The 23,251-nt window shown below is 56.7% G+C and overlaps 1 protein-coding gene across 2 annotated transcripts; it reads left to right on the forward strand.

Moving 5' to 3' along the window:
• Nucleotides 1–11,462: 11,462 nt before the first annotated feature.
• On the forward strand, nucleotides 11,463–18,818 carry TLE5 (TLE family member 5, transcriptional modulator). 2 transcript variants are annotated; one of them, XM_084796549.1, is made up of 7 exons: nucleotides 11,463–11,691; nucleotides 13,252–13,349; nucleotides 16,567–16,630; nucleotides 17,169–17,213; nucleotides 17,376–17,438; nucleotides 17,817–17,891; nucleotides 18,082–18,818. In XM_084796549.1, the coding sequence occupies exons 1-7, from the start codon at nucleotides 11,665–11,667 to the stop codon at nucleotides 18,298–18,300; spliced, it is 591 nt and encodes a 196-aa protein (XP_084652675.1). In that variant the 5' UTR covers nucleotides 11,463–11,664; the 3' UTR covers nucleotides 18,301–18,818. The 2 variants fall into 2 exon arrangements, with proteins under 2 accessions (XP_084652675.1, XP_084652674.1); XM_084796548.1 differs by having other exon boundaries at nucleotides 11,466–11,691; nucleotides 18,079–18,818.
• Nucleotides 18,819–23,251: the final 4,433 nt, after the last annotated feature.

Consider the following 23,251-nt stretch of genomic DNA (forward strand, 5'->3'; position numbering starts at 1 on the left):
CAGGAAGCTGAGCACTTTCCATCTATACAACGTATGCCAAGAATGAATGCTGTGCCTGCTGTATACCAGACACTGCGTACAAAGCACCTACTGTATACGAGGCACTGATGCAGCACCTATTACTCCACTGACGCCGTACCTCAGACCTGCTGTCGGCCAGGCACCACACCGGCTAACTGCCGGGTGATGTGTGAGCATTAACAGTCCGCCTCCTGTATACCATGCACCAACTTAGTTGTTGCTGATCGTGTGCACACCCACCCATGTGGGTTGCTTGTTATTTTTACAGCGCTGGGTTGGGACCCAGGACAACCCCCCCCCCACGCGTGCATACCAGGCAAGAAAGTCCTGTGTTGCTGGGCCAGTCTGAAGCCCTAAACGTGAGCTAACGAACCTGGCAAGTGTTTTCCACCTTCCAGAAAGAGGCACAAGTACACACATTCAGTGCTCAATCTGTGCACTAATAAGAGACAGAGGCCTAAAAAGCCAGGTGCTTTCCTGCCTGTGGGGTCATGTGCAGGAAAGTGGGGAGGGCGCTGGCACCTGCTCCTGGGGCCCCCGCTGATGGCCCAGCCTTGAGATAAGAGGGCCAGGGGAGGGTCAAAGTCTGCGTTTACTAGCTGATTACTCCCCGAAACCCTCCCATCAGGCCCTCTGTCCCGACCCGAGGTGTTCACGGCCCGGGCAAGGGGCTCCTGGGTGGCCCAATGAGGTCAAAGTTCCTCGTGCAGTCACTCAGCCTTGACTACCACCCCAATAGCTGTGGTGACAGGCGTGTGCCATCGCACACCTGCTCACATTCATTTTTGTGTGCACACACAATTCCCTTTTCTTAAAATAATTTATTTAATCGTGTTTTGTGTTCACGTATGGTTTGTGTCTGTGAGGGTGTGGGACGCTCTGGGGCTGGAGTCACAGATGGCTCCAGGGAGCTGCTGTGCGGGTGCCGGGAATTGAACACAGTTCTCCGTGGGAGCAGCTGGTTCCCTTTTTATTGTGAATTTTGTCCCCTTTTATGGGTGGAGTGAGCTGTCGGGCTACTTTCTGTCCTGGGCAGTGCAGTTGGTTCCAGCCAGGGAATGAATGGCCCGAGTCACATTCCCATGAGCATTTGTGGCCATTTTTCTGTGAGAATCTGTACTCTGCTTTCTTCCCGTTTTTAAAAATATCGATTTTAGGCCCGGCATGGTAGCGCACGCCTTTAATCCCAGCACTTGGGAGACAGAGGCAGGTGGATCGCTATGAGTTCAAGGCCAGCCTGATCTACAAAGTGAGTCCAGGACAGCCAGGGCTACATAGAGAGACCCTGTCTTGAAAAACAAAATAAATTAATTAATTAATAAAATAATAAAATAAAATAAAAATAAACACAAATAAAGAGCACCAGGGGTTATTATCACCAATATCAGAGAGCCAGACAGAGGGAAACTGAGGCCAAGGCAGCGGCAGTGGCCTGAGTACACACCAACCTGAGGCCTTAGAGCCAAAGTCCAGGCTGCCGCCGCACCCTGAGGCCCTGCTGGCCACTCCCTTCTTTCTCAGCCTTGGCCTGTGGACCCCAGGGATGGGGGATTTATAGGACTATCTTGGGTTGAGGACAAAGCCGCTCCCTGTCTCAGAGCCAGGACAAAGGTACTGAGGCCACAGCCCCTTGGGAGCCCACGGGGATGCACTGGGTGAGGGGATCCAGGGCCTCTCACCTCAGCTACCAGTGACACATGGAGCCACCATCCCCAGCAGGGCCCAAGGAACAGGCTCACCCTGTCCCGCCTACATTAAAACATCTCTAGTTCTCTCCTTTATAGTCATCTAAAAAAAATAATAAAATAAAGTCAGGCAGTGGTGGCACATCCCTTTAATCCCAGCACTCGGGAGGCAGAGGCAGGTGGATCGCTGTGAGTTCGAGGCCAGCCTGGTCTGCAAAGCAAGTTCAGGACAGCCAAAGCTACACAGAGAGACCCTGTCTCTAGAAAACTAAAAAATAAAAGAAAAAAGAAAAAAAAACATAAAAGAAAAGATCTCACTATGTAGCTCAGGCTGGTCTGGAACTCACAGCAATCCTCCTGCCTCTGTGTCCTGAATGTTGTGACGACTGTCATCAGCCACAGGTCTGGCTTTCAGGACTTGTTACATCTCCCGCCTGAGCCTCTCCATATTTGTGCAAGTCCCCAGGGAGAGGAAAGGGTGAGTACAGTGCAGGTAAGCAGCGAAATCTGCAGGGGACTTACACCAGGCCGATCTCCCCACATCCCCCACCCCTCCTACCCCCTACAGGGAGGGGCAGAAGCTGCAGCCCCAGGCCCGAGCCTGCTCAGCACACAGAAGGTCCCGGATTCCATCCCAATGTACTTAAACCAGATATGGGGCACACTTGTCCCTGGGCGCGTTCAGGGTCATCCTCCACTACTTGGTGAGTTGGGGGCTAGCCTGAGCTACGTGAGACCCTGCCTCAGGAACTCTGATACTAGATAGTGATGGGAATAAAACTCCTCTTCGATTGTTAAAGCCTCATTCATAAAACCCCAAGTGGGAGCAGCCCAGTGTCTGTGTTGATGGCTAGGCCACGGCACCGCCCTTCACACACTGGAATATTGCTTGCCTACAGCAGGATCGAGGCTCTGACACCACGGTGTGGAGGGACCTGGAAGGCATGGTGCCCGAGACCAGGACATAAAGGCCACACACTGCGGGCTCCCTGACAGGGAACGCCTTGAACACCAATCCAGAGACAGAAAGTGGATTTGCAAGTGTGGGATGGGACAGAACTGGTTGAAGATGGAATGTTCTGGATCAAGACAGCTGAGCACTCTGAAGTACGTAAGGGCACTACTGGGCACACACGCTCTGCAGCGTGAATTTCATAACATTTCAATTATACTCCAAAAAATATACCAGTGGCTGAGGTGGTCCAGGGTACGCGGGAGCCTGAGGCCCGAGGGTGAGTGAGAGGTGAGAGAGGGCTTTATCGCTCAGTCTGCAGGGCTGCCCCAGGCGAGGGCCACAGCCTGTGCAGGCCCTGGGGCAGCACCAGCCCGCGCTGAGCAGCCGGGAGGCTCCTGCGGATGCTCAGAGGAGGAAGAGAGCAGGGTAGTAGGGAGGAGGGGGGGAGGGTGACAGGGAGGAGGGGAGGAGGGTGGCAGGGAGGAGGGTGGCGGGGAGGAGGGTGGCAGGGAGGAGGGGAGGAGGGTGGCAGGGAGGAGGGGAGGAGGGTGACAGGGAGGAGGGGAGGAGGGTGGCAGGGAGGAGGGTGGCGGGGAGGAGGGTGGCAGGGAGGAGGGTGGCAGGGAGGAGGGTGGCAGGGAGGAAGGGAGCAGGGACTGGGCTTTGACCCTGACAGAGGTGGGTTAGGAGGGCGCTGGCTCCTCTATGGTGCCATGGAGGAGAAGCATGATGGAGAGACCCCGGGTTGCCCAGTTCCCAGGTTCAAATCCCAGCTCTCCCAACTGCATGCTCTTGGTACATCACCCTTGGCCAGCCTTTCCACGCCGCTGCCATTTCCTGCCTGCCAGGGCTTCAGGGCCAAGTGCTCCACCCCCCACCCCAGGCTGCTTTCTCTTTCTTGCCTGCAGACAGTTGTGGGGAATTTTTTGGGGGGCGTGGTTTTTGTTTTGTTTGAGACAAGGTCTCACTGTGTAGCCTTGGCTGTCCTAGAACTCGCTCTGCAGACCAGACTGGCCTTGAACTCGGAGATGCACCTGCCTCTGCCTCCTGAGCAGTGGTGTAAATATTACTTGGACCCTCACTTTCTCACACTCACTGCAATCCTCCTGCCACAGCATCAGCGGCAGCCACGTCAACATCCACTTCCCAAGAACCGTTTTTCCTTTTTTCCTCCCAGCCTCCTTCAAGATCAGACCCAGGAAACCCTTTCTCACCACCACCACCACCACCAAAAAAATAAAATAAAATAAAATGACCAGCCCCAACCTGGCTTTCTGCAGGACAAGGACAAGAGACCCATGCACTCCTGTCCCCAGCTTCCAGGTTCAGGCCGGGTAACTGGAGGTGACCAGTCAGTGACCTGCTGCCTCCTTAGACAGGCCGTTCTAACAGCAACAGTGGACTCCTGAGCCAGTCGTGGTGATGCATGCTACTTGGGAGGCAGAGGCAGGCTGATCTCTGTGAGTTCGAGGCCAGACTGGTCTACAAAGCAAGTCCAGGACAGCCCGGGCTACACAGAGAAACCCTGTCTGTCTCGAAAAACCAAAATAATAATAATAATAATAATAACAACAACAACAAAGTAAATAAAATAGTGAACTCCTATGCTTGCTGCAAAGCCTCAATGCAAACGCTTCGTCCTTTAGGTAGCTGTCTTCAGGGTTATTCTGTGAGATATTCAATCTACCTCCCGATGGATTCACCCAGGCCAAGAATCACCAGGCTTCCAGTGAGAATGTGACATGCCTTAAGCCCCTCACACAGCTAGCCTTCGAGCTCCCTGCCCCGCCCCCTACTTTCAAGGCATAGACACCCCCCAGTGAGGGGCTGGGTATGTATGGGGGGACGGGGGAGGGGGCCCAGTGAGGGGCTGGGTATATATGGGGGGGGTGGGGGGGGTAGGAGAGGACCCAATGAGGGAGTCGGTTCAACCCTCAGTGAAGACCCAGGAACATAGCTGCTCCCGGCATGGAGTGTGTGGAGGCAGGTGGGGGTGTCAGCATCATCCTTGGGGGAGCCCCTGGCCTAGCCTTCTGGACAATCCTGCGTCAGTCCGAAGCACCCTGAGGGAGCCCCGAACTCTCCAAGCCTGGAAATGACGTCACTACCCGCCAGGCCTTCCACGATGGGGGGGGGGGAGGTGTCGGGGGCGGGGGCGGGAGAGAACCAATTCTGGGGAGCCGCCGCCCCCGAGTGGACCGTTGTGGAACTGCAGCCCTCTGCGACTGTCCGGCATTTTATCAATTTTGATGTTAAAGAATTGGGTGTGGTCCTGGCCTCGGGGCTCCGGATGGATCCCGGAGCTGGGACACGGTGGCCTTTGTCCTGGGGACGGAGTCACCACAGGACCAGCTCGGTCCCTGCGTGGGTCCTGGGTGCTGAGCGCGAGGGTGTCTAGGAGCCAGTGGCTCGGGGCCTGGCCCTGGTTTAGGAGTTAATGTACGGAGAGCTGGCTGGTTCCGGATTCTTTTCAAGTTAAAAGCTCAAGTTCCTGAGTCTTTTTGTTTGCTTGTTTGTTTTGTTTTTTTGTAGTTCGAGACAGGGTTTCTCTGTGTAGCCCCGGCTGTACTGGACGCTGTAGACCAGGCTGGCCTCGAACTCACAGCGATCCGCCTGCCTCTGCCTCCTCTGCTGGGATTAAAGGCGTGCGCCACCACCGCCCGCCCCTAATTCCTGAGTCTTTATCCCATTTCATAGAAAAAGCGACAAAGGGGCCCGAGAGGACCGAACTCTGTGCTTTCAAGATTACCCCCAAAAGAGAAGCCATGCGGTTTGCGTAGACACACAAGAAGGGTTTGGGAGCCGGGCGTGGTGGCGCACTCGGGAGGCAGAGGCAGGCGGATCTCTGTGAGTTCGAGGCCAGCCTGGTCTACAAAGCAAGTCTAGGACAGCCAAGGCTACCCAGAGAAACCCTGTCTCAAAAAAGAAGAAGAAGGAGGAGGAGGAGGAGGAGGAGGAGGAGGAGGAGGAGGAGGAGGAGGAGGAGGAGGAGAAGGGTCTGGGGAAGCAGGTGACGTCACCATCGCAGATGAGCAGCCCCTTCACAGGCCATTGGCTCCCAGAACACCCCGCGGCATCAGAGCCGTGAGCTTGGGAGATGTGTACTGGGCAAACGTGTTCGAATCCCTGCCTGCCAGCAGACACCCTTAAGTCTAATGGCACACGAGTAGCCAATGTGTCCGTGCGAGCACTCGGGGACACCAGTTCACCTTGGGAATCCCAGGCCGGGCTCCAGTTCGAATCTCACTTTTCCCGGGAAGCTGTGCGTCTTTAGAGTGCTGTGCTGACTTCTCTAAGCCCCTCACAGCTTCTTATTGGGAGGCTTCTCACCTTCAAATTACAGAACTCCGTCGTCGTCGTCGGTTGCAAAGGAAGCACAAATTCACCCAGCATGGGGGACGCTGGACCTGTGCGTGGGGTTGTGGGGGGTGGCCCGCTCTCTGTCGTCACCTGGCAGTCAGCCCCGGCTGCTCCTTGTCTGTACTAACTGGCCGTGTTGTGTTTTAAAGCCAGGGTGAGGCGGTGCACACCTTTTATCCCAGCACTCTGGAAGCTGAGGCAAGTGGATCTCTGAGTTTGAGGCTAGCCTGGGCTACAGAGACCCTGTCTCAAAAAGAAAGAAATAAAGAAAGTACTCTGGCCTCTTCCCTTACTAAGCTGTTTTGTTGTTTGTTTTAGATTTTTTAAAATTTTTTTCTTTTATGTGGGTTGATCTGCCTGTGCACGTGTGTGCAGTTCCCACAGCCGCCAGAAGGTGGCGTCGGGTCCCCGGGAGTTGGAGTCACAGGCTGTAGTGTGTGCTGGGAACCGAGCAGGGTCCTCTGCGGGAGCAGCCGTGGCTGTGACCACTGAGCAATCTCTCCAGCCCCCTCCACGTTACGCTGGGTCTGGAGTACAGCGGTGAGGCTGGGCCCAGCATGGATCCTCCCGTGCCCTCCTCTTTGTAACCTGGAAACCCAACCAAGTGCCACTTTGAACCCGGGTCCTCAAGGGCCCACGAGAAGCCCTCTCTCTACCCAGTCATCGGACTACCCCGCCACATTTTTTTTCTTTTTTTTTTTTCACATTTTTTTTTTAAAGACTGGGTCTCATGGAGCCCAGGCTGGCTCCAAGCTCAAGAAAGTAGCTGTGGCCAGGCGTGGTGGCACACGCTTTTAATTCCAGCACTCGGGAAGAAGAGGCAGCTGTGAGTTTGAGACCAGCCTGGTCTACAAAGCAACTCCAAGACAGCCAGGGCTACACAGAAAGACCCAAAAACAAAACAAAATAAATCTGTGAGCCACTACACAAACAGAAGCCACAAACAGAAGCTGGAGATGGACATCTCCTCACTCGCTGAGCACCTCAGGGATCAGGAAAGGCCAGTCCATCAGAGGAGGGGGGTAACTGCTCCCCAAATAACCCCAGGTGTCCCCGGGGAGGCTGGACAAGACCTTAACCACACTCCTGGTGACTCTGTGATCTGAGGTGCCCTCCCCCACTGGTAGGTCAGGAGGCCTTAAGCAGAGAGAAATTTCACAAGCACAAGCCGCTTGAGGAGGCTGAGGGGCGGTTTCCACAGGCTCCCATGAGCTTCCTGGGTCACTAAGGCACTGGGCTCCACCCCCACCCCCACCCCCGCCCACTGTCATCCGTCATTGCAGTGTTCAGGAGGTGGCAGCAAGTGTTCAGGGGCAGCCTCAGCTACATAAGGAGTTGGGGGCCAGCCTGGGCTACATGAAACCCTGTCTCAAAAGAAAAATAATAGCCAGGCGTGGTGGCGCACGCCTATAATCCCAGGACTTGGGAGGCAGAGGCAGGCGGATCTCTGAGTTCGAGGCCAGCCTGGTCTACAAAGTGAGACTAGGACAGTCAGGACTACAAAGAGAAACTCTGTCTCGAAAAAAACAAACAAACAAAAGAAAGAAAGAAAAGAAAAGAAAAGAAAAATGATAATAAAACCAAGCATTTTGAGTGTTGGTCCCTGTCCTAGGTTTTGGAGACAGGGAACAAAGGCGTGGTGAACAAATTAAATACCTAAAGATGTCCAGCCCCCTCAGGTGGGCAGAGGTCACAGCTGCCCTTGGGCGGGACCCTGAGGTGAGGGCGCAGTCCTGGCTTCTGTGTGTGTGTGTGGCCAGATGGTTTTGTTGTTGTTGTTTGCAGGGCTGGGGACCTCAGGGCCTGTGCTCACTCAGAGACGAGCAGCACACTCCCAGCCTGGAGGCTCTTCACACAAGGACTTATTCCCACAGCCCCGGCTGGCTTCACACTCACTGCCTAGGTGAGGGAGTTCTCGAACCTCTGATCCTTCTGCCTCCGCCCTTCTGGTGCCGGGAAGGCAGGAATCTATACCACGACATCTGGCTCAAAAGGAAGAAGATGAAATATAAAGTCCTAAAACTACAGACAGTCCACACAGCCAGGCTTGTCCCTGCCTAGCTGACAAAAGAAATCACTCACAGCTTGTGCGAAGGCCCTGGGGCAGGACTGTCGGAGGAGCCCAGGCCAGGTGTCTGGAGCACAGGGAAGCCACTGTCAGGGAGGGGGAGGGAGGGGACAGGGGGGAGTGGAGGACAGGTGAAGGGGAAGAGAGGGGTTGGATGTGGGGAGGGAGGGGATGGGGGAGGGAGAGAGGGGATGGATGTGGGGAGGGAGGGAGGGGATGGGGGAGGGAGAGAGGGGATGGATGGGAAGGGAGGAGACAGGCTGGGGTGGGGGGGTAGGGGGATGGGCGGATGGGGAAGTGGGGGGGAAGGGAGGGCCTTCCACACCACTGAGCTGGGAGGACAGGCCCTTTGGAGCCTCCTCAGGTTTAAGGTTGCAGGTTTAAGGCTTAGAACCACAGGGCAGTCAACTCCCACCGAGGGAACCAGTGGGAATTGGTCCACTTTGAAGGTGGAAGTGATCCCTTGGGTGACAGCCGCTGCCGTGATAATGGGAAAGTCATCCACAGCCAGGGTGGCTGGTCTGAAGCTGCAGATCTGGACGGAGGAGCCCCACACCCACTCTCACCCCCGTCTCCCACCTCCCACTCTCACCCCTACCTGGTCACAGAGGGAGGCCGTGCTGCTCAGCGGCCACCTGCTTGCCCTGGCCTCTCACTATCCCAGCCAAGAAGGATGTAAGTGTCCCACGGTTGCACACCTGAGACAGGTCATCACCCCGAGAGGCCCCAGGACTCAAAGCTGCAGACCACGTATGAGGGGTGGCGTGTGGCTGTCACAGGAGCCTGGGCTCCCACAGCCCAAGCCCCAGCCCACTTTGTCCTGAGTGACGGATGGTTTGACAGCTTCCATTCTGAGGATTTTTTTTTTTCGAGATAGGGTCTCTCTGTGTAGCCTTGGCTGTCCTGGACTCACTTTGTAGACCAGGCTGGCCTCGAACTCACAGCGATCCGCCTGCCTCTGCCTCCCGAGTGCTGGGATTAAAAGCGTGCGCCACCACACCTGGCTATATGTCAACTTGTTAAACAGAGCTTGACCATAATTCTATTCTGTCCTTCCTAGGGTAGTACAGAAATTTGTTTGATATCTATCTACCCATCGGTCCACTCACCCACCCACCCATCCATTTATCTATCTATCAGCTTTTTTGAGGTCCTATTATGTAGCTCTGACTATCCTGGAGAGGTCTCTGTTGACCAGGCTGGCCTTGAACTCACAGAGATGCGCCTCTTCCTCCCTGAGCGCCAGGATTAAAGGCCTGTTCCGCCACCACCCAGCTGATAAAGAAACAAACAAACTTGTGTCTCAAAACAGCTGCCCCTCGGAGGGGAGCCCCGTGATTCCTGGGTCCGCGGTGGCCTGTCCTGACCTCCAGTGTCAGCCCTGTGTCTGGCTCCTCTGCCCCCACAGTGGCTGGTGTCCCATCCTCTCAGGAGAGACTGCGCCGTCCCAGGAAGTCATGGGAGGGAAGTGGTCACACAGGACCGGCCGATGCGTGTGACTGACTATGGCCATGTTGAAATCACAGGCTGCCAGCAAGCCATGGAAAGGCAGTCTGTGTGACCCAAAGTGGGACAGAGGGATGACGGGGACAGGGAAGACTGGCCTGCGGCAGGAGGCTCAGGAATCCAGCTTTGGTGACACGAGACCCTGTTTCCATGCAGTAAACTAAGACAATGTGAGAGGCCGACCGAGGGGCCTTGACAAAAGCTCCATCGGGAGCAGCCGCTCTGCCTCCGGGGACCAGAGTCTGAGTCCTGGCCCTGCCTCAGGAAGCCTGGGGTCTCACTCCCCACTGGGGCTCCCCACTGGGGCTCCCCACTGGGGCTCGGCGTTGCAGTGGGCGGGCCACCGTTTCTCCTCACTAGCCTTGTGGGCCACGTGAGCGTGACACTTGAACTTTGCCCCTGGGTGTCTCACGTATGGGACTGTTTGAGACAGGGTCTTGCTGTTTAGTTTATGCTGGCCTGAAATCCTAGGAGTCCTCCTGCCTCAGCTTGATTTGAAGTGTTGAGATAAGTTATTAGCCCAGGGAACTATTTTCCTCTTATGTATTTATTTATGTTTTATTTGTTGTGTTTTTAAATTTATTATTATTATGATGATGATGATGATGATGATGTTTGTTTCTGTTTCTGTTTTTTGAGACTGGGTTTCTCTGTCCTGGAACTCACTCTGTAGACCAGGCTGGCCTCGAACTCACGGAGATCCACCTGCCTCTGCCTCCCAAGTGCTGGGATTAAAGGCGTGAGCCACCACCGCCCGGGCTATTTTATTTGTTTTTTGTTTGTTTGTTTGTTTGTTTGTTTGTTTTGAGACAGGGTCTCTCTGTGTAGCCTTGGCTGTCCTGGACTCGCTTATGTAGAACAGGCTGGCCTCAAACTCACAGCGATCCGCCTGCCTCTGCCTCCCGAGTTTATTTGTTTTAATATTGTTCTGAAACTCACTTTGTAGACACGGCTGGCCTTGAACTTGCAGACAGCCACTTGCCTTTGCCTCCTGAGTGCTAGGATTTAAAAAATGTGTCTTACCATACCTGGCATATTTATCTTGTTTTTCATTTTTTCAGACAGGTTTCATTCTGTAAACTAGACCCCGGGCTGATGCCGAAGTTGCAACCATACTCCTGCCTCAGCCTCCTAAGGGATAGGATGACACTAGGACTTGGGAACTCTTACTTTTTAGTTTATGAAACAGGGTCTCACTATGTAGCCTTGGCTATCCCAGAACTATGTAGACCAGGCTAGCCTCAAACCCAGAGATTCTTCCGCCTCTGCTTCCTGAGTGCTGAGATTAAAGGCCTGCGCCACAGCCTCCACCACCACCTCCTGTGGCCCTCTTTAACTTTTTGTCCTGTTGAGATAGGGGCTCCAGTAGCCCAGGCTGTACCGGAACTTACTGTGTAGATCAAGGTGGCTTCCACCTACTTCCACTTGGCAAGCCCCTTGTACCTCCCATGCAAACTGTCTCTTATTTTTTGTTGTTTTGAGACAGGGTCTCTGGTAGCCCAGGCTGGCCTGGGACTCTTGATCCTCCTGCCTCACCTCTCGAGGAGTCACTGGGATTATAGGTCTGGGCCGCCGCCCTACCTCTGCGGGGCAGGTGTCACTTTGCTCCTCAGCGTGCTCCCCTCCCCCCGCCGGGCCCCCCAGTGTGACAAACACCGCCCCCCCCCCACTCCCGAGAGGACGTGGCACACCGTAGGCGCTTCATAAATTCACCCTGAAGCCTGGGTGTCCAGGCTGTGAGTCTGTGGCCTGGGGGGTTGGGGGGGGAGGGGGACACTGAGGCAGGCCTCGGGCCGGGGTTCCGGGCCGCGGCGGGGGCGGGGCGCACGGGGCCAAGGTCACGGGTGGGGCGTCCGGGCCTGCGCAGTGCCGGGCGCGGCAGGTGGAGCGGGAGCCCGGGCGGCACCGCGTCGCCATTACACAATAGCGCGGGCGGCGCGGGCGGGCGGCGGGCGGCGCAGGAGGCGGGACGCGGGGCCCCGGAGCTGCCGATCGGGGACAAAGCGCGGCCGCCCGGCGCCCCCCGAGCCGCCCGAGCCGGGGCGCAGCCCGCGCCCCCCGCGACTGACATGATGTTTCCGCAAAGCCGGCACTCGGTAAGGGGGACCCCGCGCGCTGCACCCCGGAGCTCGCCCTGAACCCCCTGCCCAGCTCACTGCACCCCCCCGTCAGGACCCTGCACCCCCGCTAGCTCGGATCCTTTCTGTCTCCCCGCCCCAGGGCCTGTCTCAGGGGCTCTCCCAGCCCTGGGCTCTGTCTCCAGGGTCCTGGCACCCCACAACCCAGGCCTTGCACACCCCCACCAACCCCTCACTGTATCCTTCTGCCGGATCCCTGAACTTTGGTCCCGGCACTGAGTCCTCCCACCCGCCGTCCATCCCGATTCCAAGGTCCCCCCTCCCCCCAGGCTCCGGACCAGCCGGTCTCTCAGCCATGGGCCCCCGCACCCCACTACAGCCGCACTCGGCCTGACTGACTCCCAGCCCGGGGACTCAGGCTCAGAGCTGCAGCACCCCAAGCCCAGGCCCTTCATCCCCTCAGCCCAGCCGCGCCTGTCCTCTAGCCCTAGACCTTGCACCCCCACTTCTCTGCTCTGCACCCCCCCCCCCCCGGCCCAGCTCTCTAACGGCTCCAGACTGGCCTACCCCCAAGTCCAAGGCCCTGCACCCACCGCCACCTGGGCCCTGCACTTCCTTCCATCTCAGATCTGCCCTGTACACATGTCGAGTGCCCGCACCCCCAATCGAGGCCCCGCACCCCATGTCTCTCCCTCCAGCCCTGTGGGGCCTGGCGTCACCATCCGGGCCTAGCGCCACCCCCCCCCCCCCAGCCTGGCCCTGCCTCCCTCCTCCAGCTTCATGCCCCGCACCCCAGCCCTCATCCTCAGCACCGGAGTTGGGGGAACCCGGTGGTGCTATCACGCCCCGTGTGCTCCCCTGTCCGGAGCTGGATACCGTCAGGCGCCCCCCCACTCCCCATCTCCAAGTTCCATCCCCCCCCCAAGCCCGGGCCCAGCTGCCTTGCCTCCCACCCCAGCTTCCAGTGGCTCTGCACCCCACACCCGGCTCCTAGTCATGCTACCCAGATCCGATCATCTTAAACCCCGACTCCTGGCCCAGTGCCCTCAGATGCTAGCCCTGTACAGCCCCCACCCCCACCCCCCGGCCCGCCCCACCCCCCGGCCCGCCCTCTGCCCTCTACAGCTACCCACCCCATGGCTTTGGCTAGGGCCGGGGTGGGGGTGTGTGTGTAAACCTGTGAGATACTCCTGGGGGGCTGGACAGTTTTTTTTGGGGGGGTGTCCCCTCCTGGAAGAACACACCCCTGAGGAAACAGGTGTGATGGGGTACCCCCAGGAAATGTGGGGTGGTAAGCTAGGTGACTCTTCCAAGCTGGTTTTGAAGGTAGGCAGGTGCCCTGCTTGGCTTAGAGAGGTTTTCCTAGAAACCCCTCCGGGGGGCAACAGGGAGGACTGAGGTGCACCCCACTCCACGGGTGCCTGCTCCCCCAAATGACCAGTGCATAAAAAAAAACCCCACTGCCTAGGGGCCTCAGAGCCCCCTCCTGGCTTCCTCGGAGAGTGCTGCTGGGGCCTGTAAATCAGCAGCCCCGGAAGTGGGGCGTGGGCGGGGCGCTCACCCTCCCGCGCCCCGCAGGGCTCCTCCCACCTCCCCCAGCAGCTCAAGTTCACCACCTCCGACTCCTGCGACCGCATCAAAGATGAGTTCCAGCTGCTGCAAGCGCAGTATCACAGGTGAGCCCGGGGCCCCTGGGGAACCTGGGCACCCCCATGTAGAGAGTTGTCTGTGGCATGGAGGAAAGACTAGTTGTGTGTGTGGGGTGCCCCTGTCATCTCAGGGCTCAGGAGGTGGGGGGGGGGAGTTGGGGCAAGAGCGTCAGCAGTTCAAGGTCATCCCCAGCTGCTTAGCAAGTTGGAGGCTGGCCTGGGCTACTTGAGACCATATGTCCAAAAACAAGCAGCGGCACCATGTAGAGGAGTAAACTGAGGCACACGTCATGTATGGCTCTCAGGTTAACACAAGCCAGAGTGGGTGCCCAAAGAGGGTAGGTAATCTGTTCGTTCACACAGCCCCACCTTCTCTTTCTGTCCAATTTTGGAGTTGGGGGCTCTTGCTGGTGCCCCACTGACCCCCCCCCCCTTCCAGCCTGGTTGCTTCCACCACAAATCCTTTCCCGGTTCTGACTTGACACTGATCACCCCAAAGCCCAGAGAGGTCAGCAGCTTTGGCGGGGTACGGGGCACACAACACAGACGGAATAAAAACTGAAAGGAGGAGGAAGCGAAGGGTGGCCCAGGGGTTGGGGCTCAGCCACAGGCCCCCATTTGACCCTAGGCTGAATGGTAGGTGGGCATGGAGCTGCAGGCTCAGCGTTCTGGCTCTCAGACACACAGGCAGGGGGATCTCAGTGTTTTGGGCTAGCCTGAGGTACAGAGCAAACCTCTGACTCAGGAAACAAACTAGTAATGAAGATGACGGTGATCATAGTGAAAAATACTTTATGACTCTTTTATTTCTCTAAAAAGAGGAAATAGTTTTGGTGGAGTTTTAATATTTTATTTGTATTTTAAGTTTATTGTTGTTTTAAAATTTTATGTAGATTGGTGTTCTGCCTCTGTGTCTGTCTGTCGTCTGTCTATCATCTGTCTATGAGGGTGTCAGATCCCCCGGCATTGGAATTACAGACAGTTGTGAGCTGCCATGTGGGTGCTGGGAATTGAACCTGGGTCCTCTGGAAGAACAGCTAGTGCTCTTCACCACTGAGCCAGCCTTGGAGTTTCTATTTTTAAAAAATTTATAAAAAAATATAAAAATTTTTTAAATTTAAATTTATTATTTATTTATTTACTCACTTTTTGGTTCTTTGAGACAGGGTCTCTCTGTGTAGCCTTGGCTGCCCTGGACTTGCTTTGTAGAGCAAGCTGGCCTCGAACTCACAGCGATCCACCTGCCTCTGCCTCCCAAGTGCTGGGATTAAAGGCGTGCACCACCACGCCCCGCCTAAATTTATTATTTTTAACTTTTTGGTATTTATTTTGAGACGGTGTCTCATGTAGCCCAGGCTATCCCCAGCTCCCTAGGTAGCCAAGGATGACCTTGAGCTGCTAACAATAGATGATAAGCAAAGGGCAGGTCAGCAGTCTACCCACCAGACCCGGCCTTTTCCACTGTAAAGAGGAATTTAGGTCACCGGTGCTGTGACACTGACACCCCCACCCACACCCCACCTGGCTCTGGTCTCCCACTCGTGGGGTGACCTCTTCCGGACAGTGGCCACAGTGCTGTGTGTCTTCCCCTAGGGTCTCCCTGGGCATGGGGTTACAGGGACTGCCACTCTCCTGCCTGCTTTGCACGGTGCTGGGATTCGAACTCCATACCTGGTGATTGAGGTGTAGGCACTTAAGCCCCTGAGCCCTGGTCACCCCCCCCCCACCTTCACCTTGTTACTTAGTTTGTGAGAATAGGGACTCTGTATGTGGCTCAGATTCCTTACCCCGTGATGCTGAGCTTAACTGGCTTTATTTTTATTTATGTATTTTTGTTTGTTTGTTTGTTTGTTTTCAGGAACAGGATCCCACTTTGTAGACCAGGCTGGCCTTGAACTCACAGAGATCCTCCTGTCTCACCCTCTCAAGTGCTGAAGGGTTTTTTGTTTGCTTTCTTAATTTAAAACAAACTATTTTGTTGTTGGACAGCGGTGACACACACCTTTAATCCCAGCACTCGGGGAGACAGAGGCAGGTGGATCTCTTGAGTTCGAGGCCAGCCTGGTCCACAAAGCGAGTCCAGGACAACCAGGGCTACACAGAGAAACCCTGTCTGAAAAATAAACAAAACAAACAAAGAAATATAAACATTTCATATTACATTGTGGGATGAGCCAGGTGCCGTGGCACACACCTGTAATCCCAGCACTCAGGGAGACAGAGGCAGGCGGATTGTTGTGAGTTCGAGGCCAGCCTGGTTTACAAAGCAAGTCCAGGACAGTCAGGGCTACACAGAGAAACCCTGTCTCGAGCAAACCAAAACAAACAAAAACATTGGGGAGTGGCACTGCTGTGGGGGTCAGAGGACTTGGGGGAGTCAGTGCCAGGCGTGGTGGCAGTCACCTCACCCACTGTGAACAGAGCCAGGCCTTCAACTCCACTGACCCCCCTCAGCCTGGCCTTCCTGTCCCGGGGAAGGTCGCTGCCACAAAAAGAAGCAACTAGAGCCTAGACAAGTCCAGCAGTTGGCCTGGAGTCACAGGCACAGGAAGGCAGGGCCACCCCAGCCTCCTGCCCTGACTAGAGAGACATCAGGGCTTGGCATGAAGAAAGTTCTTGAAGCCAGGGCCCCTTGGGTCCCCCCACCCCCACCCCCTAGCTCTGTTCCCTGTAGCTCTGGGCCAAGCACCTGTCTCTGTGTGGAGAATTCTGAGTTTTTGGGTTACTGCCTGCTGTGTGACCTTGAGCCAGTCACTGGCCCTCTCTGAGCGTCCACTGAATCATGTGTTAAGATGAGGGAGGCAGATGACTAGGTCTGCAGCCCTCATCAGCCCCTCCAGGAAGGCAGCTCTGACCTTGGTGGTTGTATTCACTCCATTGAGACTGCTGTCGCAATTTGACAGTAGGGGAAACTGAGGCAACCTCACATGCCCAGGATTGCAGAAAACCTAGAGGTGTTCCCAAATGAAGTCAGCCGGGGTGTTTTGGTCCCTTCTCAGTTGGCAGCTTAGGGCTGCCGCTGTGTTGGTGGCACATCCCAGCATCAGTGGCTGGAGGCAGGAGGATGGGGGGGCGGGGAGGGGTTCAAAGCCATCCTCAGGTACATAGTGAGTTCAAGGCTAGCCCAGGCTACAATGAGACCCTGTATCAAAAAAAAAAAACAACAAAAACCAAAAAGTTTCTAGCTTGACTCTCCATAAGGTGGCCACCCAGTGGCCTCAGCTGGCTTCCCTTGTGTCCTCAGCCTGAAGCTGGAGTGTGACAAGCTGGCCAGCGAGAAGTCAGAGATGCAAAGGCATTACGTCATGGTAAAGTCCCCTCTGGGACGGGGGCGGGCGGGGGGGGGGGGCGGGCCTCAGGGCGGGCGACCCCAGACTCCCCACACACCGCAGGTGCCTGCTACCGAGTCCCCGCGGACCAGGGGCGGCCTGGCTGCCAGCCCAGGTAGTGGCTGAGGTGCCAAACCACCGGCTCGCAGCCTGGGCCTGCCAGGTCCCTGCTGTCCTTGGTGGCGGGAGGAGGACGTGGTGTGGAAGGCAGCCACAGCCAGCCGGAAGCTACAGCTCCCTCCCTTCAGGCCATCCTGCCTGCCAGGCATCCCTTAACCCTTCCCCGACCAGAACCCTCCAAACCCCCAGGGGACCAAAGGGACCTCTGTAGCTAGGACCCGCGGTTCCCAGCAGGGGAGGTTGCTGGGGTCTTGAATAACAAACAGGAGCTCGCTGGATGGGGGTGGGGGTGGTGTGGGGGGGGGGTTGGAGTGGTGGAATGTGCAGGCTTAGTCAGGCCTCCCGGAAGGCCACACCCCTTTGGCCCCTGACACGCCTCTCCGCTCCACCCCCACAGTACTACGAGATGTCTTATGGGTTGAACATCGAGATGCACAAACAGGTGAGCCTCAGTGTCCCACCTCCGGCACCCCATTGCCCTGCGACCCCCAGATTGAGCATTAAGGCCACCTCTGTTACCCCCCCCCACCTCGAGGTTGGCACGCCCCCCTCCCGTCCCCTCTAAGTGCCCCCAGGTACTGAGGGAAAACCGTGTGTGTTCCAGGCTGAAATCGTGAAGAGGCTCAATGGCATTTGCGCCCAGGTTCTGCCCTATTTGTCACAGGAGGTAAGCAAGCCCCCGGCGGGGTTTGAGGGGCAGTGGGGTTCCCTCTGCACCTTGCTTGGGCACCCAGGGGTGCAAGCCTGTCCTCTCTGAACTTAGCAAAGGTGAGAAATGCAGGGACTGGAGTCAGCCCCCCCCCCCCCCCCCCCGTGGACGGGGCAGAGACCAGGGGACCCAAGTGGGCAGGCGGCAGACCGGCCCCTGGAGGCGCCCCTCCCCCACCCCACCAGCTCCTGAGCTGGCAGGACAGGACCTCACTTGCGTACTCGAGCCTGTTGCCCGCTTCCTTTTTTTCCCCCTTGTACCAGTCCTTTTCCAAACTGTCCCTTTGCCTGAGAGAACAGTCACCTGACACCTCTGTCCCTCCTTTGCCTATTCCAGCATCAGCAGCAGGTCCTTGGAGCCATCGAGAGAGCCAAACAGGTCACGGCTCCTGAGCTCAACTCCATTATCCGGGTAAGTCAGAGCCCTCGAGGCCAGGTGACAGGTTACAGGTGACTAGTGACCCGGATGGGTGGGTGACAGGTGATGGGCACCCAGGGGTGCAGGTGTGGGACCTGGGTGGGCAGATGTTTGACAGGTGACCTGGATGGTCAGGTGACAGGACCCTGGGCTGACCTTTCTCCCCACCCCCACCCCACAGCAGCAGCTCCAGGCTCACCAGCTGTCCCAGCTGCAGGCGCTGGCCCTGCCCCTGACACCGCTGCCTGTGGGGCTCCAGCCGCCTTCGCTCCCCGCGGTCAGCGCGGGCACCGGCCTGCTGTCACTGTCGGCGCTAGGCTCTCAGACCCACCTCTCCAAGGAGGACAAGAACGGACATGATGGGGACACCCACCAGGAGGATGACGGCGAGAAGTCAGATTAGCTCCTGGGGAAGCGGGGGAGGGGGAGGACCACCGGGAGACAGGCACAGAGAGGGTGCAGTGTCCCAAGGGCCACACAGCACACAGCGCGGTCACTAATCAAGCTTCCAGCCCCCCCCCCCCCCGTCCTGGTTCTGGCCTTCTTGCTGTGCATCCTGGGCCTGGGGACCCCAGAGAGGGCTACCCCAGGCTACAGGGAGCCGGGAGAAATCCCCCACCTGCGACCTTTACTTGGGCCACAGCCACCAACCTTGGCCCAGAATGTACACAATGCGACGCTAGCTGCCCCTTTCCACCCTGTGCACCCCGTGTTTGCCCTGTTCCTCGTCTCGGCTTCCCGCACTGCACACCTGCTAGGTCCAGATTTCCCCCACCCCGCCCCCAGCTCACTCAGCCCCGCCCCCTTCCCTCACCCATGAAAGAAGGGGATAGAGGAAGCTACGGCTTGGGGACTGCAGTGGGGGGTGGGCACCCCACAAACTTCCCTTCTCTTCCCCCAAATAAACGTGAGGGTTCTGAAGTTGGTTTCTTTACTATTCCTTTTTCGTCCCCAGTATCTTATAGCCTGTCTTCTAAGAAAGAGAAAGATAAAGAAGTTAAAAAAGGCGGAGCCCCACGTGTGTCTGTGTAGTTAGCTTTGGTCCGTCGGCTCGGTCTCTGCGGAGAGGAGTGGAGGGCTGCTGTGCTTAAGGGTGGGGGGGTCTAGCTGTGCCTTTAAAATAAAAACACGAAAAGGTTGGCCGTTGTGTCCCTCCTTCTGTCTTGTGGGCTGAGGACCCCTTTTCCTCAGGGCAACCCTTGTCTCACAACAAGACATCCCGGGAGCAAGCAAAGGCCCAGAGAGTGAGCCTGGGGGACCTGAGGTCCGTTGCACAGCACAGCTTTCTGCTGTTTCAGAGTGTGTTGATGGGTGGGCAGGGTGGCTGTGGCACCACACGTGGATGTCACTGGAGCCCTGGTTGTCCTCTGAGAGATGGCCTGAGCGCTTTAGGTACCCAAGCTAGGCTGTCAACGTGGCAAGCCTCAGCATGCGTCTCTGTTTGGAGCTGTTTTCTTTTTTCTTCTTCTTTTGTTGTTGTTGTCGTTCCCCCCATCCCCCAGACGGGGTCTCTCTGTGTTATCCTTGGCTATCCTGAACTCGCTCTGTAGACCAGGCTGGCTCTTTTTCCTTCTTAAAAAAATATTTTTAATTTATTCAGATTACAACTCAATTGTTATCCCATCACTTATATCCTCCCATTCTTCCCTCCCTCCCACTTTCACCCTATTCCCCTCCCCTAGGTCTATGACCGAGGGGGACCTCCTCCCCCACTATATGGTCATAGGCTATCAAGTCTCATCTTGGTAGCCTGCTTATTCTTTCTTTGAGTGCCACCAGGCCTCCCCACCAAGGGGAGGTCATCCCATGAAAGTCTTCACTTACCAGGAGATTGGGATAGATGTGAGGACATCACACTGGGATTCGGTGGTAAGAGAAATACAGGAGATGGGGAAATAGAAGGATCCAGAGGATCTTAAAAACCTAAAAGAAGAACATCGTGTCAGGTGGATTGGGGCCCACAGGGGTGTCTGCTCAAACTTGCACCAACCAAGGACAATACAGGTAGTAAACATCAAACCCCTGCTCTGATCTAGCCAATGGACAGGACATTTTCCACAGTTGTGTGGAGAGCAGAGACTAAGTCTGACGTGGAGCTTGTCTTCTATTTGTTGTTCGTTGTTGTCTTGTTTTTCACTTTACTGGGTGTGTGTGTGTGTGTGTGTGTGTGTGTGTGTGTGTGTGTGCGTGCGCGTGTGCGTGTGTGTGTGTCTGTCGGGTCTCCATGTGGCCTGGGAATTGAACTCAGGGTGTCCGGCTTTGCATCAACCACCTCTACCGGTGAAGCCATCCCTCCGGCCTAGTTTTTACTATTTTTTGAGACAGGGTACACTGTGTAGCCCAGGCTGGCCTGGAACTTGCTTTGTAGACCAGGCTGGCCTCAAACTCACAGAGATCCGCCTGCCTCTGCCTCCCTCCTGAGTGCTGGGATTGCAGGGGTGGCGCACTGCGCCTCGCTGGCCTTTTGTGTTTTGATAGTTTTTTGCTAGAGTACAGACACAAGCACCATGGAGCCTGGAGTTTGCCCTGAGTCTTGGGGTGCTGTACCCTCTTGGGTTCTTCAGCCAAATAGTCAAAGGGGTGCCAGGTGCCGTGGTACACACCTGGAATCCCAGCACTCCGGAGGCAGAGGCAGGCAAGTCTCTCTGAGTTCGAGGCCAGCCTGGCCTACAAAGTAAGGCCAGGACAGCCAAGGCTACATAGTACCTGTCTTGGGGTGGGGTTGGGGCGGGGGGGGGGGGGGCGAGAATCTAGAGGACCAAGGCTTCTCCTACCTTTGGGAGAACAAACTGGAAGAGTCTGGGCTAGAGCATCGTCCCCTTTACCCTGAGGGTTCCTGTGGGGAAAGTCCTGCCAGCAGTTGGGCTGGCAGTGGTGTGACCCCAGGAAGAGAGCTGAGCCAGCCTCACGTTGGGTAATTGATTTGCTGATGGGCTGGTAGGTGCCTGATGAATGGGTGGGGGTGCCCCCCCCCAGAGGGCTGAAGCTACTAAGACAAGACGTGAGCCCAAGGCAGCACCCAGGACCAGGTGACATTCCATCCTGATGTCCTTCCCCATAGATTTTGCTGGCTCTCTGAAGACCCCCAGGGGACCTTCCATTCCTCTGTCTCTGTCCCCATCTCAGTGGTTCTGATGTCCTCTGTTTTGGGGTCAGCCTATGGCTTAGAAACTCTTGGGACTGTAGGTCCGCACCCCAGGGCCAGGCCACTCCACAGGCCCCAGGCCCTATAGATCCTACCCTGTTCCCAGTAAGGAGAAGACACCTGAAGCAGCCACTGTCCCCCTCCACCTGGCCTGGGAGCTTGCACCCTAAGGCCCACCTTGGAGTAACAATCGTGAAGTGAGTCTCAGATATGGCCCCTCCTTCCTACTGGGCAGGTGGGGAAACTGAGGCCCACTGAAGTGCTGGAGATGATACAAGGCTGCAGAGGGAGGCTAGTCCCCTCGAGGAGGATACTGATGTTTTTGTTGGGGCCCTACAAAGAAAGCAAGCAGGGGAGACCAAGACAGCACCCCAAAACCAGCAATTGATTAAAGCACCAAGGCTTGCTGGGTATTGTCCTGGCTTCAGGCAACACCTGGGTCCCTTGTCCCTTCAGAGGAACTGGAGAGGAGCCCAGAGACCAAAAGCAATTGGATCAGCACTTGCTTGGGGTGGGGTGGATGTGGGGGAGGGAGGGTAAGGGTGGGGGGCTGGTTTAGACCAGGCTGGCCTTGAACTCACAGAGATTGGCCTGCTGGCACGACAGGCCAGGCCTGTGCTGCTGTGCCTGACCGCTGCCCAGTGAAAACACAACCTTTTCAAAACGCATTCAGAGTCGCACGCCTTTAATCCCAGCACCCGGGAGGCAGAGGCAGGTGGGTCGCTGTGAGTTCAAGGCCAGCCTGGACTACAAAGCGAGTCCAGGACAGTCAAGGTTACACAGAGAAACACGGTCTCGGAAAAAAAAAAACACCAAACAAATAAACAAAAAAAATCAAAACGTATTCAGTGTCAGAAGGGAAAATAGACATCTACATCAGTGCTGTGGGGGAAGGAAAGAGGGGACTAGGGGTGGGGGGGGCGGGGGGGGCGGGGGGGGAGACACCCAGATTGGCTGAGGTGGAGAGGTGGGCGGGGAAGCGGCAGCCGACTCCTCTCCCCACCGTCTTCCTCCTGCTTGTTCCTCAACTGTGCCCTCCCTGAGCCTGAACAGGCCACTGTGGTAGCAGCACTTCTCCAGGACCCAGAATGTCCGTCCCCCCACAGATGCTCAGGGCTCAAACGCTCAGGGGAGAGGGGTGCCTTGTCTTTGTTGGGTTGTCCGAGGCTGTGGGAGGCATGGCGGGTGTTTGAGCAGGAGGATGGTTCCCTCAGACGGGAGCAGCTCAACGTCAGCTGGCGACTGGGACCAGAATGAAGAGGGAAACTGAGGCTGGACTCCACAGAGAGAGGAGGGGGGGGGAGACAGAGTCCCCATGTTTCAGCTGACTTTTGGGGTCCTCCTGCAGCTCTGCCTCTGATTTGCACGCCTTTCCTATGTTCCCTTAGGCTGTGAAGCTCTTTATCCTTTGCCGCGCCTGTTGGGTCCCTCCTCCTCCTCCTCCTCCTCCTCCCCTCCCCACGTGTCCCCTCCCCACCCTCCCCTACAAACCGCTCTCCCACCAGGCCCCCTGGGCCCGGCTGCTGGCTGCCAGCCAAGCCCCAGACAACCTTGACCGCCTCTTGCAGCAGCCTCCTCTCCTCCTCCCCCTCCTCCCCCTCTCCTCCTCCCCCTCCTCCCCCCACCTCCAGCCTCGTTTCTCTTCCTTACCTTCTTCCAGCTCCCCCTCCAGGCCTGCAGGGTGGCTCTCTGGCCGGGCTGCTGCTGTTCACTTCCCAGAGCAGCAGAGCAAACTGTGCGACCCGAACCTGCTTAGGCCTCTGGCCTGCACCCTGATCTAGCTAAAGCCTGGCCAGTTCTGTAGCAGGTGCAAGCCCTATTCCCTGCCCCACTCCGCACCCCCACCCCGTCCCTTCTCCCCCTCTGCCCCCTCCCCGCCCCCCCCCCCCCCTGTTCCAGGTACTCCTGCTGTCACACATTTGAGCTGTTTAGGAATTTGTCTGAGGACAATGGAGAGCTAAGGAAGGTTCTTGAGCTTGGAGGTGGGGGTGGGGGCGAGGCTGAGATGGGACTCACATGGGGGGGGGCGGGGCGAGGGGGAAAGCTGAGATGGCACTCACATTTTAGTGGGTAAATAGATGTTGGGGGGGAAGTCACAGCTTTTCTGTGGGGTGTAGAACGGTCACATTGGTTAAACATTTTCTTCCTTCCCTCTTTCCTTTTTTCCTTCCTTCTCTTCCTCCTCCTCCTTTTTGTTTTTGTTTTTGTT

This window comes from Acomys minous (assembly GCF_964271855.1).
Source record: "Acomys minous genome assembly, chromosome: 9".
Lineage (NCBI taxonomy): Eukaryota > Metazoa > Chordata > Mammalia > Rodentia > Muridae > Acomys > Acomys minous.

Bases quoted from the DNA above. Each gene is read 5' to 3' on its own strand.
- TLE5 (XM_084796548.1), top strand. From the start codon at position 11,665: ATGATGTTTCCGCAAAGCCGGCACTCG. The intron at 11,692-13,251 runs GTAAGGGGGACC...CGCGCCCCGCAG, and splicing joins TTCCGCAAAGCCGGCACTCG to GGCTCCTCCCACCTCCCCCA. The intron at 16,631-17,168 runs GTAAAGTCCCCT...CCACCCCCACAG, and splicing joins TGCAAAGGCATTACGTCATG to TACTACGAGATGTCTTATGG.